The following is an 18,539-nucleotide window of genomic DNA, read 5'->3' as shown; positions in this document are numbered from 1 at the left end:
CCTCAGGGCCGCATCGCCACCGCACCCAGCCGCGGGGCCACCGTCCCGCCCGCCGCCCCGCCGCCCCTCTCACCTCAGCGCCGCCGCCTCCCGGGCCGCCACAGCCGTTGGAACCGTTGGAGCCGCGCACGCAGCCCCGCCCCGCCGCAATCTCCGCACCTGCAGCCGCGCGCCGCCCCGAGCAGCGGCGCCGAGCTGCAAGGCGGGCCGAGAGCAGCCGACAGCGCGCCTGGGAGAGAAGTCCTTTAATGTGACACGGAGAGTAAAAAAAAAACAACTTAACACAACGAAACCTTCAGGCGGATTCCACCGCGACCGGAAACGGGGTCCCGCTCGGCGCCGAGGGGCACAGAAGGCACGGAGGGGCAGGAGCGGGGCCGCGCTGCAGCGTTCCCTCCCCAGCACCGCGCGCAGCACGAGCCGCTCGCTGCACGGCCGCCTCTCGTCATCAACGACAGCTGAGGAGCGCTGCGCAGCGAGCTGAGCGGGAGCCGTCCTTGGAGCGGCTGCAGCGGGTGAGGAACGAACGCCGCAGCCTTAAGGGGCCTTAAGAGGAGGGACGGAACCGAACGTACACCAACTAACACTGCTAACGTTGCTGCTTTGTTATTTAAAAAGCGACACAGAAGACATGCACACACAGACACGCTGCTGCAGGAGCTGCCCTCAGCCTTCCCTCCAGCTCAGTAACTGCTATCAACAACGAAACAAAACAGGGGACGCCGGTTTTACGCAGCAGCTGAAGTGCATCAGCTGTAGCGCTCGCTCTGGAATCGCGGAGCAAAATTCCTGGCACTTTCATTCTCCTGGGTGGTGATTAAGTCTATAATGGCTGTCAGTACTGCTGTATCCCTGCATTTAGTGTCGTCCCAGTTCACAGGGTGGGGGTTCTCTATTTTCTCTTGGAGAAGATCATCGAGCTCTTGTCTTAAATTCTGCAGACGGAGGGTGAAAGGTGGAAGGGGAGAGAGAGGGAGAGAGAGAGAAAGAGAAAGAAAGAGAGCCCATGAGAAAACACACAGCGTTACCCCATCAAGCAGAGCCCTCTGCCCTCTCATCCCTACTCCTGCTGCTCCCACATGCATTCATTTCAACATTGCAATCTTTAGCATCAAAAGGCAGCTTTCTAAAACGAGCATTTTGCCTTTTATGACACAATCACTGCTGGCTTACTCACTCATTAGCTGACTATTTCAGGTCTAAAAGTATTCAGGTTTAGAAAAAAAGAAATCAGGTGCCATTTCTAGGATGTAATATACAGCTGCATTCAGCTCCTCTTCCCATTGGAGAGCATCACTGCCAACTGAAGCACCATCCTCTCATTTCCACATCCATCTGGTTACTTCATGGGCACACAGAGCTTTTGCTACAGAAAACTACAGAAATCACACTCTTCGATTCTCTTCCTGTAAGACATGTTCATAAATCCTTGCCCTCTGCCCTCCAACACTTCTCTGAAACCTCCAGAATTTTCCAGCATCCCCCAGACTTTTCAGCAGAGGCTGCACAGCTGAACACCACCTCCTTTCAGCACTGCAAGAGCAGCACAAACCTCATCCCCATCAGTGCAGCTACTATGCTGAAAACTCAAGGCTACGAATCTGGAGTGCCTGCTCCTAAGGCCAGACACCATGGAGGTCATCACTGCCTGCTTCTGCCCACTTTGTCACAGGAATTCAGCTGTCCTGAATGCTACTTTTACCACCACTGTTTACGGAATGACCTGGGTTGGAAGGAACTCAAGGATCATGAATCTCCAACCCCCATTTAGTCTGCATTCATACACTTACCTTCAGAAGATAAATTTTGTTTACCTATCGTACCTAGAATATTTTCTGGGAATACATGAAAAATAACTGATCTGTTATACCTCTACAGTGATACAAGGTCTCTAAGGAGAGCTACTGCTACACTGAGATTCCATACACACCATTATTGAACACAGTCACCTTAACTAAGTGTGCTATTCTTGCCGGAGACTGGAAAACTATCCATTCATCCACAGCAATGGTGTCCTGGTCTTTATCCTTCTGAATGGATATGTCTCCTCCAAAGAACAGCAGACAGTATGGAGACACTTCTGTACAATCATACAGGTAGATCTGCAAGACGACAAAATTTTCCAGTCAGTCTTGAAAGCATCTCAACTGACATCACAGCCATTCAGGAAACTCAAAGCACAATTCTGGCAGATCATTTTTTCAGTCATTCATTGCAAAGCAAACCTGAAGCAACTCAGCTGGAAGAGTTACACCAAATGAAACAGGAGCAAAAATGGTCCCAAATGCAGTCATTTACACAAAGTGAAGAATCGAACTAATTGTCCCAGTAGCAATCAAACAGGAAGAAGAGAGTTCTCAATGCATTTGGGTTCTCAGCATATTTAGAAGCATTACATTGGCTGGAAATACAAAATACACTGTTCTATTTAAAAGCAGAAGCAAGCACCTAGCAGAAGCTGGTGCTTCAGTTACTTATGGAACAACCCCACCAGTATTACAGGGAACAGACCCTGAGGGAGCGTCAAACACATGGCCTGAAAGAGGAAAGCTTCAAACAGAGCTGCTCCATACCTTCTGGGCCACAGTAAGAGGCACTCCCTCTTACTGTTCAATAACTCCCTCCATCTCAATTGAGCCTCATTGAAGAGCTACATAAATCAAATTACACAAACATAAAGCTCCACGTACACTGCTGGTTCTCATCTTCAAGTGGTACACCAGCCAGTTGTAATGGAACTCTGTTTCTTCCACATTAACAGATTTAGGATGAATATTCACTGTTCCATCTGTCTTGGTGCAAACCTTCACCCTTCAAAAAAAAAAAGAAGATATTGACAGCTCAGCAGAACCAGCCTGTCCAGCAAAGGGGTGAGTGCAACAAATCTTGTGTTTGCTGGATCTCAGAGTTGAATCTTCCCTGCAGCTGGTTTATATCCAGCAAGATGCAAAAACACAGCAACTTCCATCAGACTGGTAAACTTTCTGTTAAGTGCATCGTTAAGGTAATTTTAAGCACACCCTTTTAAGTTTAAAATGGAGAAGTAACTGACCAGAGGTAGTGCCAGCTGCAGACAGAACTAAATTAGGCAGAACTCTGACCACCTACACTTATATTTGCTATGGAAAAAAATCACTAATTTTTGTTTTGTTTTTAATTCCAGGCACAGTGATTGCTCTTAAGTTTGCTGTTTCTGCATTACTTGCTCAGAAAGCTGATCCAAATGTTCAACCCTTCACTCTGTCTTAAATCATGTTCATGAGAGCATAAATATCCCTTCTCATAAGTATGTATTATTAGGAGTAACAGTTATTAAGAATGAAGAGCCTGACAATATGACAAGTGTTAGATGAAAAGACCAGAATTGCTGGGTTCTGTCTTGACAAACAACAAGAGGGGACAGTGTTTCAACTGCTGCTGCAGGTAGAAGAAAATGACAGCGTCTCCTTCTGCAGCCGTGTTATTAACGTTTAGCATCACATACTGTATGATAATGTCACACCAATTATTTCACATATCAGCCAATATCCAGACAGTCAGACAACATCTCTGTTCCTGTAAGTAAAGATCAGCAATTCTATCTCAGATCTGTCGCTCTCAAATGAGGTAACCCACACCCATGGAGGATCTGTACAGAGAGATTCATTCATGCATTTTAGCCATTGCTCTGCCTTGCCCCTCTACCTGATACAGAAACTACCTGCAATGCAAACAAAGGTCACACAAATCCTTACATTTTCCTCTTTTTGCTAAAGCTTGGCCGGATCTTTGCAACTTTTGGATACAAGCCAGCACAGATGACAGCTTTGAGCAACTTCTCATTATCTGTAGAAGACAGCAAAGTAAGTAACATGGTTCTGCCAACTGTGAATCTGACTGATCAAAAGCTTTCAGTTTCCCTCATCATTTACCTGAGTTGGTATTAGACTTGGGATCCTTGGGGTCTCTGCTGTTCACAAACCCAGCTGCAAGCAGATGCTCAGCAAATTGTCCTTTCATGTTATGCAGCATCTAGGAAACAACAACAACAACAAGAGTCCCAGAACGATGCTGTGCAAAAAAAAAAACCAAACAACCACCTCTTCCCATTCCCCATCAACATGTTTCTCTTCCCCTGCCCCTAACAGCCAGAATGTTACCTGGAGAGTATTTGGAGACAGGAAATATTCCCAGCAATAGTCTTTCTCAGTTCGGAATCCACGCCGACGAGTCTCTTCCCAGCCCTGGAAATTCAAACCATCTTTCAAAGGAATCTTTTAGGAGAAAATTTACTAACAAAAATTAAACAAATAAAGAGAGCAAAAAAACTGGAGGTCAACAAAAATTACCTTTTTTTTCCCCTCTATGAGAGAGAAAGCAGACCTTTCCAACTCTCTGTATTATATTACATACACAGCATTTGAGTAGAGAAACATTTTTGAATGGTGAGAAGTGGAATCTAGTCAAATTTGCCATAAATTTATTTGCTGACATTAGAAGTAGCAACCATTTTTCCACACCATTCATTTAGTGGCCTCCTTGCCCAACGCTACACAGAACACTTCTGAAGTCAGCCCCACCGTACTGCAGAGCACGAGAAGCACTGACTCAGTGACTTCTGAAGGGCTGCTACAGCATACTGAGCTCATCTCTCATCAATCACAGGTTTAGAGCACCAAGATTACCATGAAGTTATGTTTCCCACAGCACATCCATGAGAAATTCGGCTACTGAGGTGGAAAACGAGGCTACAAGGGTGAAAACTAATTTGGTTTTGTTTTGGTAGAACCAAGAAATACTTGAGAGCACACACAGATCGGATCTTTCCTTAGAATAAAGCTTAAAGCTCAAGTAAAAGCTTCTGAAAGAGAAACATTAAAGCATCCTTACTGTGAAAGCATTCACCACAGTCAGATGATCACTTTTAGTATTCTTCGACAGCTCCTTTCTTCTGGCATCTGCCACTTTCTCTTTGCCCTAAAAACAATTGCAATTTAGAAAGTATTCATGACTCACAGGCCATTCCTCCACCCAGTTCTCTTCCCCAGCTTAGTGGACATACATAAAGCAATACTCTGTATGCAGCATGCACAGAAAGCAATGCTACTTCCAATACTCTGCAGGCAAATGTGTAGTAGTACATCACAGTACGTGTGGGCAACCAGTACTGATAAGAAGTGCAATTGACACAGAAGTGAGACTGAAGTGCTCCCACACTACACTGTATCAGTACAGGGATTCTAACATTCTTCAGAGATTCTTAAAATCTTAATTCCTGTTTTAGAAACGTTACCAGAGGAATGACAAAAGGATCTTTAAAGCTAAGGCTTGCTGCAATCGTAAGTACTGGATCCAAGCAACAGAACAAAGCTCCAAAGAGGATCATTTTTCCAATATGTGGTTCAACTGGTAACCGTGCCAGATGTACGCCGAGCGGAGTCAGCTCCTCCTGCCTGTCCAAAGCGTTCTGTCAGAAAGGAAAACAAAGTATTACTGAGATTTGAAGTTGGAGGATTTCCCTGAAACAATCATTGGAAAACTCAGAAAACAAAGGAAGGCCTAGTATCTGGAGAAGGCAGCTGGCTTTAATGAGGGGGTAGAGGCAGGAAAATGACCATGAAGTGATGCAGAAGTGGAAACGTTCAAGAGATACAATGAAAGAGCAACCGCCTTTGTGTTTCACGTGGTTACTGGTCAGTGTCCTTCTGTACAGAAGTATGAAGACTGATTAACATTTGAGTGCCCTCCTGTTCTTTTGGCCAAGCATGTTTTCCAGATCTGTACCTTTCTGTTCCTATCACTTCTGGTTTTTATTTCTTTTACTCTTTGCTACTCACACAGCCTTGGCAGGGCAAGGAGCCAGTAATATGAACACGTCATTGATCTCTCCCTCCCCACCATCCAAAAACACTCACAGATGAGACCTTTCTCTTATTTGCCCACAGAAAACACACCTCCAACTCTCCAATGATCTGGCTGGAACTCTTGATACAATCACACACCAGCAGGGTTTTACAGAAATACCCAGGAAAGTATCTGTAGGGAATCTAAAAGCTGTGCCAAGCGTTTTCAGCAATTCAGGAACTGCTTAATCCTGGAAGTTTATGTGCTGCATGATGTGAAACTGCCTTCTCTGTTCAGTCAAGATGGCAGAACACTGTACAGTCTGAACATATAAAGGGTCTGCATAATGTAGTGTTTCAAATGTCTGGACCTTGTGCAGCCAGAATAATCTTCCTACCAAACACCAAAAGTAACGATTTTCCTTGCATGCATGAAACAGGATGTTAATTAATACTTTACCAGCTCCATCAGATGATTAATGGCCAGCATTACAGCATCACGAGATGGTGGATCCATGAGTTTACTCAGAAAATAAGCAATTCCACCAAGCTTTAGAATCTGGAAGAGAGCAAACAGAAACAGCAAACCTGCAGCAATTGGAGAAAGGTGGCTACCTACCTAAAACCAGAGCACAGTGACCGTGCTGATTACAAAAGATGCAAGTAATTCAGTTTGAATTTAGGATTTTGGTAATTGAGCAAGGGCAAAAATAGAAATGTGTTGGCTGAAAAATCTCACCACATCTCTACTACTTCATTCAGAATGCACACACAAGGCATTCCTTAGGTATGTGCTGGTATTCAGCATAAACTTGCAAAAAGGAAACCTGTGGCTGCCTGAGAAGAATTTTACCCAGAACTGATGTTAAGGAATCCTCCCTTCACTCACTGGCATTTTCACAGAAGCACCTCTGATGAAATGCCTACCTTGATTTGTAAGCAGAGCTCTTCCAAAGGTGTCCTCAAGATCTCTGGTAACTGATAATCATCCAGCAGGCTGGCACGCAGCCCATTGTACAGATGGTAACAGTGGCCTGGCTGCACTCTGGAATAGATTTAAAGGAAAAAAACATATGGGTTTTTCATGACATTGGGACACAGTGATTGCATTCACCTACACTATAAGCATTCACCTGTAAGTAGTTCTTCAAAACACTCTGGAAATTGGAATGGATTTATTACAGGTGTAACAGTTACTGCAGCTTCAGATATGCAGACCCATCAACAGGGAAACAAAGCCACAAAACAATGCTCAAAAGGAACAACGAGAAGAACAGAGAAAAACTGTATGGTGTGTGGAGGAAACAGAAAATACTCCACAAGGAATTCTGAGATGTAGAGAAGCTTCTCACAATAATTTGGTACAGAGCTGAGCAGTGTTAATTTGTAGGCAATTTTAGCTTTAATATATTGTAGCCTCAAAAGTGAGGGCAAATGCTACCAACACAAGTAAATAAACAGTAGAACACAAGATTTATCATTCTGTGAAAAGAAACTCATGCCTAGAACACAGCAAAGTTTCATCAGTCTGCTAGGAAAACAATGACATTGCTCCTCCCATAGCAGTGACTGAGTGCTGAGCTGCCTGCTTTGAAGGTGTGGGTCAGCAGGCAGCTCCTCCAGCACACACGTGCTTCAAGGCCAGCTGAAAGTTAACATCACCACGTTTCCTAACCAGCCTCCTCCTTACCTTCCTGCTCGACCCTTCCTCTGCTTGGCGTTAGCTTTGCTAACCCACTCTGCAGCCATTGTGCTGATGTTGTTCTGTGTGTCAAAGTGGGTTTCCTTGATTTTCCCACCATCTATAACAAACACCACGTCATCTATTGTAATGCTGTTTAAAAATAAAGAGAAAATTAATAACTCTCCAGCTTTGCAAGCTTAACCTACAGTTTTACAAATTTAGGCTTTCTTTGTCCCTCCCAAACCAAGAGTAAGAAACAAAAATACTGGTCATTAATAAATGCATTAATAAGTGCATTACTGAACAGTTCAACAGTAAGCCTGCTCTATTCTGACAGGTCTGGCATGAGTCACCACGTGCAGTTTTGAAGCCTGCAGAGGACAGCCAACTCAGCTGTCACACACAACAACTGCAGGTCATATCATCATCCACATTTTGATTTTTTTAGACAACTCTCAGGAGAAAATTCCAGCTCGTTCTTTATCTTGAGACACATTTGCGATTTAATAGATGAATGATATGAATCTTTAAAACACACTTTGTGGAACATGAAGCAGGCTTCTGCTTTCCTTTGCTGTACCAAACTGACAGGGGCCACACGCACGTGTGACTGCTGCTCACCTGGTCTCTGCAATGTTGGTAGCAATCACGATTTTCCTGACTCCTGGCGGGGTCTTCTTAAACACCTGCAATTACCCACAGCCCATTGACATGCTTGGAAAACCAACCACATGCACAATTATTCTTTTCTGTTGTTGTGAAATGTTACTTCACTGTGTAACAGAAAAAACGCCTACCTGAGTCTGGTTAACTGTAGGCATCAAGGAATGCAAAGGGATGATAATAAACCTATCTGAAAATGAGAGAAGATGTGGCGTAAGCACAGGAACTTTAATCATACAGGGGAAAAAAATAAAACTAAGAATGCAGAATAGAGAAACTATGCTGCAAATGAATGACTGCTTCCATTTCTTATTCTGAATAATGGCACATGGACTCGTCTGCTTTCTGTTAGCAGTTCAATACATCAATGTTAAATGCAGGTGATAAATCCTAATGGAGATGCAACTATAACAAATTAAACACCAGCTATAATGAAATGTGGGGCTGGGAGGGAGGGGGAAATAGAACCTTTTTGTAAGGATGACTGCATTTTAAAACTGCATTTTAAGCTCAAGAGATTGCTCTTAGAATTTGTCTTTTACCAAGACTAGCACCACCACATTGCTGCTCATTTCAACAAAGGGCCAATTCTGAAATGCATTCCTGTTTCAGAACATAAAAACCTGTGAGCTACCTCAGTATTTATCTGTGATTACAGAAATCATCCCATTATTCTACTGAAGCAGCTCGCATTAACCTCTAGAAACCAAACAAAGCAATGTACCATTAACCACTGTTAAAAACTGTTCTTTTTTTACCCGACTTAAACATGACTTGTGACATCAAGAGATCATGCAGAGAGCTGATGTTGTCCCATCCTGGAAGAAACACTAGAATTGCACCGTCCTGTAGGTAAGTGAGAAAATGAATGGGAAAAGGAGCATGTTAGAATGTTACGTGCTGGGCACAAAACCAAAGAGCTCCTTGCCCACTGATGTATGCCTTTTGCTAAGTGAGAAACCTCCTCATTTGGACAACTCCTACAGGTTTATTTTCTACAAAAAAAAAGTGCACTGCACACCTATCTAAGCTTAAGAAACCCAAGTTTCTTTTCAGACACATTTTCCCTGTGGTGTTTTAGATGCTGCCATGCAAACATTTGAAGAATCTGAGCTGCAATGAAACAAAAAAGCTAATGTTTGAGTTTTCAAGGAAGAACAAAACAAGACACACTAAGTTTATCCACAGCTTCAGTGCTCTATCAGTTGAAATTTCAAATAATCTGACATTCTTAATAACCAAAATTCTTTTCAAGAACTCAGCTGAAGTATCAGCTCTTCCATGGCTGGTTTTGAACAGAGAAATGAATAGATAACTCCAGGTTGTATGTTCTATGTAACCTGTGCTGATTACCTGAGATAACAGAAGTTACTCTTCCTTCAAGCACAGAAGCACTCTGATAACAACATACCTAACACTATTACTGGACAATCCTTTTTACTGAGACTCTAATTAGGATTCTCAGGCTCAGAACTTGATGTCTTTATATTCCAAGAGCCACTTCCTCTAACACGAACAATAGAGAGAAAGTAGAAATTGAAATTAATACTGCAATTAGGTTACTGCAACTTAAAGATGCTAGATTGCTCTAAAAACATTCAAAAGACCTCGTATCTATGACGATAAGAATGAAGTTGGTAGTTATTTGTAACAGCCACTGGCCACAATTCAGTTGTATCTTGAAAATACAAAGCTGTGAAACAGAAACATACCTCTTCTTCCAGAACAATGTGTCTGATAAGTGCTGCTATTAGGTCAAGGTCTACTTTGTCATCATCCATCATTTCCAAGGCATCGATAGTACTTGCTGAATACCTGCGGGCAGCAGAAGGAAGCACGTTGGTTCACCCACACCCAGCCATGCACTCACATCCACTGCAAGGCTCCACAATTACTCATCCATGTACACTGCTGCTGTTCAATTTCTTTTTTCATCTGGAGATACAACACTTGAACAGACAACGTGCTCTCAAGATTCTGTTCAGAACAGCCGTTGCCAGGTTAGCAAGCTAAGTTAAAGAATGTCACTGTGACTGCATGAATTTCTCTCCTCCTCATGGGTTACGTAGGACCTGTAGCCTGAGCTCCCCCTTCAATTCATGCCTCCCTCTCAGTGAGTACAGGAAGCACCTCATCTCTTCAGCCCTTCCTTTTCATGAAACCTAACACCAATTAGCAACCTGCTCCACAGACTTGGTTGGGAAAGCGACGAAGAGGTACAGATGGGCAAGTGGACCATGGGACAGAACAGACAGACTGATCACTTGTTTCCTTAGGAGGGAGACAAAACTGAGCCATTATTATTATTGATTATTTTTATCTAGCTGAATACTTAGAATGTCACAAACTGCAGAGGTAAAATAAAACAGAAGGAAACAAAAATGCTGTTCCTGAGATACAATTGTCCCACTACCTAATTAACCAAAGGGGTCAAACGCTGGCAAGCAAAAGGAATGTCTCAAGTGGCAAATCTCTGCTGGGTGCTTGAGAGGCAAAATGCTTTAGCTTGGTTTCAAACCACTTGAGAGGCATATTGAAATATTCTGAGGAAAAGTCTTTTGGAAGAAGGAACAGTAGCACATTTTGTATTATGTTGATCACAAGAGTGCCATACTGTGAGATCTACCACTGAAAAATAAAAAAAAAGCCTGAAACAAAGCAAAGCTGACAAGAAAAGAAATCAGGAACAAAGCACAAGCAGCCCAGCGCTATGCTGAGGACTGCAATGGGCAATAATAGCAGCAGCAAGTGAACCCGACAGCTGTAAGCTCTCTGAAACCTTGTACAGGCAAAGGAAGGCAGATCTCTGTGACTGGCTAGATGATGCCAGCAGTCAGAGCCAACTGTACTGGCACTTCCATCATTCCCATCTTCCACAGATCAAGTACTCCATTATTAATGAAAGCACACAGTATTAAAATACAGAATAAAATTCTGTTTCTCAGCTGAGAAACAGAAAAACCACAAATAATGTAAGAGAGTAATGTGAGAACAACCTGCCCCGCAGCTGCCTTAAATATTCTGGCCATCGTTCCCTGTAGATTTCTTCTTTTTCTTCTTTTTCTGGCCTGCTTATATGGCCTTGCATGAAACCTTTCTTCCACCGTGGCCGACGGTCCGTGTTTTCCGGAGTGTATCTTTCAAGTTAAAGAACAAGTTTAATTACATTTGAAACTGAAGTCATTTGATCCAGCTGCACAACTGTTTCTTCCAAACTGTGGACAACACACAGTATTTCAGCCCTATCATCTAATGAGATAAATGGATACACTTCTCCTGAAAAAATTTACCTATTTTTTAAGATAAATAACGGTGCCATCTCCAGTAAGCATGAGAACAGGGAGAAATAAACAAACAAATCAAAGGCTAGCTTATCAGCCTGAAAAATCCACCACACCAAAAGAAAAAGCAGGATTTGTTCCTCCTCAACGCCAGTGTTCCCAGATTGCTACACTAAAAGCTGCTGAATGCCTCTTGAAAGCTTTTCTGCAAGATGATGTCTGCTTTCCAGTGCAATTTTCCTTCTTAAACCAGCTGATTTTTTGGCAGGTTATTCATACTGCAATAATATTAATAATATTATTCATACTGCAATAATATTAAAAAATACACACCAATAAAATGCCAAAACCAACCAAACTGTGAACTACAGTGGTGTCCAGAAAATACTCTTACCTCAACTTCTCAATTACATCTTCAAGGAGGTATTCCACCACGGGAAAAGTGAACCCAGGTATGTGAATCATTGGACAGTTATCTATCGAGAAAGGTGAAAGTTGTTTTTAAAACAACAAATAAAATGCTGCACTACTGAAGTCCACAAGCATTTTTCACTGTTTTTGCAATATAGTTATAGCAATATAGTATGGAGTTGTTTTTTTTTTTGCTTCCCCCCCCTTTGAATTCTCACAGAAGATGCTGAACTCAATTCCAAATGAAGTGACTGAACAGAAGCAGCACAGGCAGCACTGCCCTCTCCTGCACTCTCACCTCTTTCCAGCTAGAGAATAAACACTGATATATGAAGAACAAAAGGCTTCACTCTGCTTGCCCACTCATGACTTCTAACATGCAGTAACCACAGTAAATATTCACTACAGAAACACTGTGCAGAGAATTCCTGCAATATGTCTGGGTAACAACAGCAGAAACATCTGCTCCTTATGGAACAGCACTGAGGAAATAAGACCCTCCAGCAGCTGGTGACTATCTGAGAAAAATGAAATCATTAGTTCTGACAAAAATCCATCTTGTAACTTGAGCATTAGGTAACAGATGTCTAAATTACTTAAAAGGAACATTCACAGGAAGCATGTCACCTACCAAAATACTCCGAAAACTTCTCTGCGTTTAAAGTAGCACTCATTAGGATTACTTTCAGATCCAAGCGAACATTCAAAAGGTCTTTTATAATGCTCATTAAAACATCTGATTGGAGATTTCTTTCGTGAATTTCATCAAGAACTACATGACTAATACTGGACAAATGCCTAAAACAGAAGAACAACATTCAACATTTACTTTCTGCAGCAATAGAAAACAGAGATTGACAGATGTAGTCATTGGTCAAACCATTTGATAATCGTTTTCGGTTCCTTATTAAATAGGGAAACTTACTTATCTGACTGGAGCCACTGAAGGACAATTCCTGTGGTACAGTACAGAATTGAACCTTGTTTCCTTGGTAACCGACTGGAAGAGATACATTAAGAGTTCTTCAGTTCTTTATTTTAAAGTACTTCAGAAGCTTAAAATGGAAACGCGGACAGTCATTACGGACACTGAAGCACACCTCACACTTGAACCTGCTCACAGTTCAGCTGGAGGAACAAGGAATAGGCCAGCAATGCACCCTTTTGTATGGAGAACAACCACTGCCAGATCTCTGGCTTCCCAAACGTCATTCCTACATCCATCTGCTGATCCAAATTCTTACAGTTACCTGAACTCAACACAGACAACAGCTAGAGGCTAAATTCTACAGCACTGTTGTTCTTGATTAAACACTAAGGACAAGTGCAGGTGAGATCAATGAAAAAGTGCCTTGAGCTCAGACACTGCAAGGACCGAGCTGCTGTGTCCCTCCAGCAGTATTTCCATCATTCTTAAGTGAGGTGGTGTTATTTGCTGGAAGCGTTCCATGGTTTTTTTTGCATTACTAATGACTCCAAACACAGTAACTTTAGTTCTGTGGCACTGGGTCTATGGACTCTTATTAATGAGCCTAACTCTCATTAACTGATCTCAATAAAATTTGCTCAGTGCAGCAAATACATAACTGAGCCCAGAAATATAACTTACAACATTCTTCTTCAGCATTTCATTTTCTCCTTGAAATTCATGGATTAGAGGCATCACTTTCACCTCTATCCATGGCAGGGCCTTGTAGAATATCTTAATAGTTTGGTGCTAACCACTGCTACACAGCTTGACATTCAGAACTGACTTTGCAGATCAACCTCAAACCACTCACTCACATGCAACAGAGAATGTAATACCCACTTGTTGCTAGCTTTCAACCCATTATTCCCTATATCAGCCATTCAGAGGAACTCCATTTGGAGAAAGTAAGAGAGTAAAAGCACTTGTCTACAGTGAGAACTAATTCTCACTTATTTCTTGTTTGAGTAACAATAGATACCACTTCACAAGAAGGAATAAAAGTTGCCAAGAGAGCCTCTTCTACCTCTGTAGACGAATCTGGTATCCCGTACTCTTGCCATTACCACATGCTTCCGCCCTTTCAGCTGCAACTCTCTCAGCCACCTTAAAACAAAAAAACCAAACGTATTACACATTAAATGTATATGTACCAAAAAAACCAGAAGGCTGAGCTGCAGTTTAGCTACTCATCAGTAGGAAATAGCTAGAAACAAGAAGCAACACAGACTACAGACGCCTGAAAAGCACACGTTTTCTGAAAGCCAAATGATTGTTTTTTGTCAGCAACTCAGAAACAGGCTTGCAACCCAAAATATGTTTTAAAGAATTAAGTGCCATATTCTTATTGATAGACTTCTAAGAGGCCTGAAACAACACCACTGTTCATTTCAACTCACAACTTCACCGCCCAGATCCATTAAAAGCACCGTTATAAATCACTGAATCCTGGTACAGGAATGTACACTGCTTGCATCCTAACTCCTACCAGAACACATGAAATGACACATCAGTGTGTATTAACAAAGCTGCCATTTGCAAGAGTCTAGCAGGACTACTGATGAATACATAGAAAGCAGTATGAATTGGCTGAATGCCAACCTTGAGCTTTAAGTCCAGCATGATGCCACCTGAGAGTTGATTTGCCTCCTTGAGAGGTGTGCAGTATTTATCTGGTCATTTCCTTCAGATCTTAGCTATAATTAGTCTAGCAGACCGTATACTTAGCTAATTAACTCACACTGGCTCCTTATGCCCAGTACAAACTACATTTTCTTTCAAACAGAATGAGACAGTAATTGTATCTCAGAATTACAGGTCAGACACTAAAGAAAACAAACAGCAGCAGCCCCACCTCACAGCACTTACTGAGATAGCACTGATCCTCCTGGGTTGAGTACAAACAATTCTGCACGTGGAGCCTTTCCCTCGCTCTATGTAATCGTCCAGGATGAACTGTGTCACTTGTGTTGTCTTTCCACAGCCGGTTTCACCACTTATTACAGTCACTCGATTATTGTTTATGAGGTTTACAAGTTCCTGTTTCCAAAAAAAGACAAAATGTTTTTCAGTATTACGATCCACAGCAGAGGTCTGAAGTATTTTGGTAAGTCCCTGTTACTGTAACACAACCTTAAAGGAAAACACATGGGTAACTAAAGAGACAGATATTTTCTGTTTCTATTAATACTGAAGTTTACTTTACACCACACAAAAGTAATTCTTGTACATTTGAACTTCACGTGCGTAAGGCCAACCCACACACGCTCATTTATATGAACAATGCCACCAGTACCGATGAGGTTGAATAAATTCCTGCATATCACGAAGCAATAAACCTGAGAGGCATACTGGAAAAAACAAAAGCTCTAGAGGCCTCAGTACCTTCATAGAAGGCAAGAAAGCTTTCCCTCCCACTGGTCCCAGTTACACAAACTTCACATGAGAAATGCATCTCCTTTCAATTTAAATACACGCTTACCTGTCTCATCCCATATGAAGGGAGTTTCTCTCGAAATCTCTGAGAAATGAGAAAGTAACAGTTTTAAAATACCACTTCAACACTGAATTGATACAGCAGACTCCAACTATGACCTAGACTGAAGTCAGAAACAACAGGACAAACTCCCCAGCTTAGGCTGAACGGGGCCACCAGACCTGAACTTAATTCCATGCACGTGTTCAATGTCGTTGCACTCAGTAAAAACGTAAAACAGTTCAGCACATAATGAGGTACACGCAGCTGGAAGACCCTGAACCATTTTCCCATCTGATGGATGCTAACTACATTTCATTGGGCAGCTCTACATACAGCCATCAGAATAACTTGCACTACATTTTTAAGAGGTGTCCCCTCAGAGCCCACGACCCTACTTTGAACTTTATAAGTAAATACACAAACAAAATCCTTAAAAAAGAAAGCCAGAACTGCCACCCAACTAAACGATATGGACAGTTAAAATGTCGGATTTTAAGCAACCAGAAATCATCACTGACAGTCTGCCTTTTTAATCCCTGTCCTGCTGACACATCCTGTAAATGTCGATGGACTTTTTTTTTTCTGACAAAGTAGTATCTATTTTCTCCTTAACCCGGGAAAGTACCTGCATTTCAATATATCTAGGATCAGATTTCTTCTTTCTCAAGTCTTCTTTAAGCTGCTCATCTAAATTCGCATCTTGATCACTTTTCTCAAAGAGATATTCCACATCCTGATCAAGAAGTGTTTTCTCCAAGACTGGTCGCCGTTTTACAGGAGCTTTTTCAGCTTTTTCAGCACCTGGTTTCACTTTTGGAGGCTGTTCTGGAGTATGTCTGAAATGAGTGCAGGGAACAGAAACTTCAGAGGTTATCCAACGCGTATTTGGCCTCTGAGGAAAGCGCAGGGAGCTGTGCCAAGCAAACCTTTTATCTATTGCTGAGAAATTATGCCGACAAGCTATTTGACTCCTAATCTAAAGAGAACGTGACAAATGAATATGATTAAGTCTGAAAACCACCAGTTAACAAAGATTCTACAACAGTATCTAAGGTGTAATGTGTTCTTTACCTGCTGAGGAAGCTAACAAGGCCACAGAACACCTCAGAGAGCTGCCAGCCAAAGCGCTGTTGGAACTGCTGCTCCATAACTGCGTCTTTCAACCAGGGACTCACCTGCACCACTCCAGCTCGTGAACATAACACACAGCCGCTCATTTCACTGACACTGTTTAAAGTCCTTTAAGACAAAGCGTTAAGACTGAGTCCTACCTCACAGAGACCACTAGCTTCCCAACGCTGCACAACGTCAGAAAAAGGGAGCCTGATGCCAGCCTAGGAGCGTGCCCGAGGTGCGGGACTCAGAAGCTCCGGCCACCTGCTGGGTGGGGGTCAATGGCAGGCAGGGCTTTGCGATCCTAAGAGAAAATCTGGAACTCTAAGCTCACAATCAACGCGGCGGAGCCCTTTACAGCAGCGCTCGCCGCCAGCCCCCTCAGGCGGGCCGAACACGTGGCAAAAACGGAAAGGACCTCCGAGCCCCCGACCTCACCCCGCTCTCCCCCTCTCCCCCCGCGTCCCACGGTACCCCCCAGGCAGCCCGAGGAGCGCCCGGCCGCTCGGCGTGCGGGCAGTTCTCCAGCAATCCGCCGTCCTCGCCGAAGAACGCCGCGAAATCCTTCCCGCCCGCCTCCTTACCCGTCCTCGTCCCCGGACCACCACGACATGGCTTCCTGCTCCTTCTCGGCCCTGGGCTGCACGGCGTTCAGCAGCTGCACGATCTGCTCCTCCCGCCGCTCGTCCATCCGCACCACGGCGCGCTGCGAGAAACGCGGCGGTCAGCGGTCAGCGCGCCCCGCCCGGCAGCGCGCGTTGCTCCCGGCCGCTCCGACGCCCCGCAGAACGCGCGGCCCACCTGCTGCCGGTCCGCCTCCTTGCTCTTCTGGCCCTGCTTCCGCGCGTACCACAGCCCGATCTCGCGGCCCTTGAGGTGGCTGGGATGGCGGCCCCGGCCCCCGCCGCGGCCCCCGGGCCCCCCGCCGCCGGAGGAGCCGCCATCGCCGCCGCGGCCCCGACCCCGGCCCCAGTCGCGGCGCTGCTCGTAGCTCATGGCCGCCGGCACCCAACGGCGGCACCGCCCGCCTCCTCCGCCGCCTCACTTCCTCCGGCCGCGGGCCCCGCCCCCACCGCGCTCCGCGGGTTCGAGTCCCGGCAGGGCCAGAAGCGCCCCCAGCGAGCCGCCCTAACCGCACGGCACGGCGCCGCCCCCCGGCGGGCAGCACCGCCCGCTTCTATGCAGCGGAAACGGATTGAAGTCGAGGGAGGAAAGATTAAGGTTGGATGTCAGAGGGAAGTTCTGCACTATGAGAGCGGAGAGATGCTGGAACAGCTGCCCAGAGAGACTGCGATGCCCCGCCCATCCCTGGAGGTGTTCAAGGCCAGTTGGATGCGGCCCCGGGCAGCCTGGGCTGGTGTTAGATACAGAGGTGGGCAGCCTGCCTGCGGCGGCGGGGGGCTGGAGCTTTATGGTCCTTGAATTCCCCTCCAGCCAAGCCACTGCATGATTCTACGATTCACACTGCAAGGCGTGCTCTCTGGGGTGCTAAATTAAACACTTTAACCTACGTCAAACTATTCACAGAATTATTACTCCTTTAACAATAATTAGCATTCCTTTTGGTGCCTCAAAACACCACTGTGGCACTACGAATGCTTCCCCAGTCCCACCTCCTGCTTATTCTGTCCCTCCCAGCCTCCAGCCTGCCCCACAGCAGCTCCCAGAGCATCCGTGTAAGGAATGTGTGGGTTTGCTGCAGTGCTGTTGTTTCAGGTAGAAGGAAATGGCAGAGAAGCTCAGACAAGAATTCAAATTAACTAACAGGCGAGGAAGAGAGCAAGATATCTGAGTCGTCAGCACAGAGAGCAACAGAATTTTGGGTGAGGTTACCCAGAAGAAACGGGCTGAGTACAGAGCACACAGGCATGGGAGGGTATGAGGAAATCCATCTGAAAGGTAAATGAAAGGAAGGCACACGGGAAAGAGAAATCCAGCAGGAAATATTTGTCCTTACTTTCCCTCCTCTTGTGCCACACCTGTGCTGTAATGCAGACCTGAAGGTGCTCCATGCCTCCTCGCCTTCTCACTGCACAGCTGATAGCAATGTCACAGCTTTCTGCAGAACTGCTGGGGAGCAAAGAGAGCCAAGGAAAACCCAATAAATCACTGCAAATCC

The 18,539-nt window shown here is 44.4% G+C and overlaps 1 protein-coding gene across 1 annotated transcript; it reads right to left on the bottom strand.

Annotated features, from left to right (window-relative positions):
• Window positions 1–590: 590 nt before the first annotated feature.
• On the bottom strand, window positions 591–17,432 carry DHX36 (DEAH-box helicase 36). Its single transcript, XM_052687185.1, has 25 exons — window positions 17,222–17,432; window positions 17,005–17,126; window positions 15,933–16,143; window positions 15,311–15,349; window positions 14,698–14,868; window positions 13,856–13,935; window positions 12,787–12,861; window positions 12,493–12,659; window positions 11,845–11,926; window positions 11,166–11,306; window positions 9,882–9,984; window positions 8,928–9,015; window positions 8,304–8,359; window positions 8,128–8,192; window positions 7,513–7,656; window positions 6,750–6,867; window positions 6,283–6,381; window positions 5,273–5,446; window positions 4,870–4,956; window positions 4,140–4,223; window positions 3,912–4,011; window positions 3,735–3,825; window positions 2,691–2,811; window positions 1,950–2,102; window positions 591–935 (listed from the first exon to the last, which is right to left on the bottom strand). The coding sequence occupies exons 1-25, from the start codon at window positions 17,414–17,416 to the stop codon at window positions 750–752; spliced, it is 2,952 nt and encodes a 983-aa protein (XP_052543145.1). The 5' UTR covers window positions 17,417–17,432; the 3' UTR covers window positions 591–749.
• Window positions 17,433–18,539: the final 1,107 nt, after the last annotated feature.

Source organism: Tympanuchus pallidicinctus, unplaced genomic scaffold (genome assembly GCF_026119805.1).
Source record: "Tympanuchus pallidicinctus isolate F22 unplaced genomic scaffold, pur_lepc_1.0 scaffold22, whole genome shotgun sequence".
NCBI classification, from domain to species: domain Eukaryota; kingdom Metazoa; phylum Chordata; class Aves; order Galliformes; family Phasianidae; genus Tympanuchus; species Tympanuchus pallidicinctus.
The sequence above is the reverse complement of the archived record's forward strand: the minus strand, read 5'-3'. Positions and strand labels throughout refer to the sequence as shown.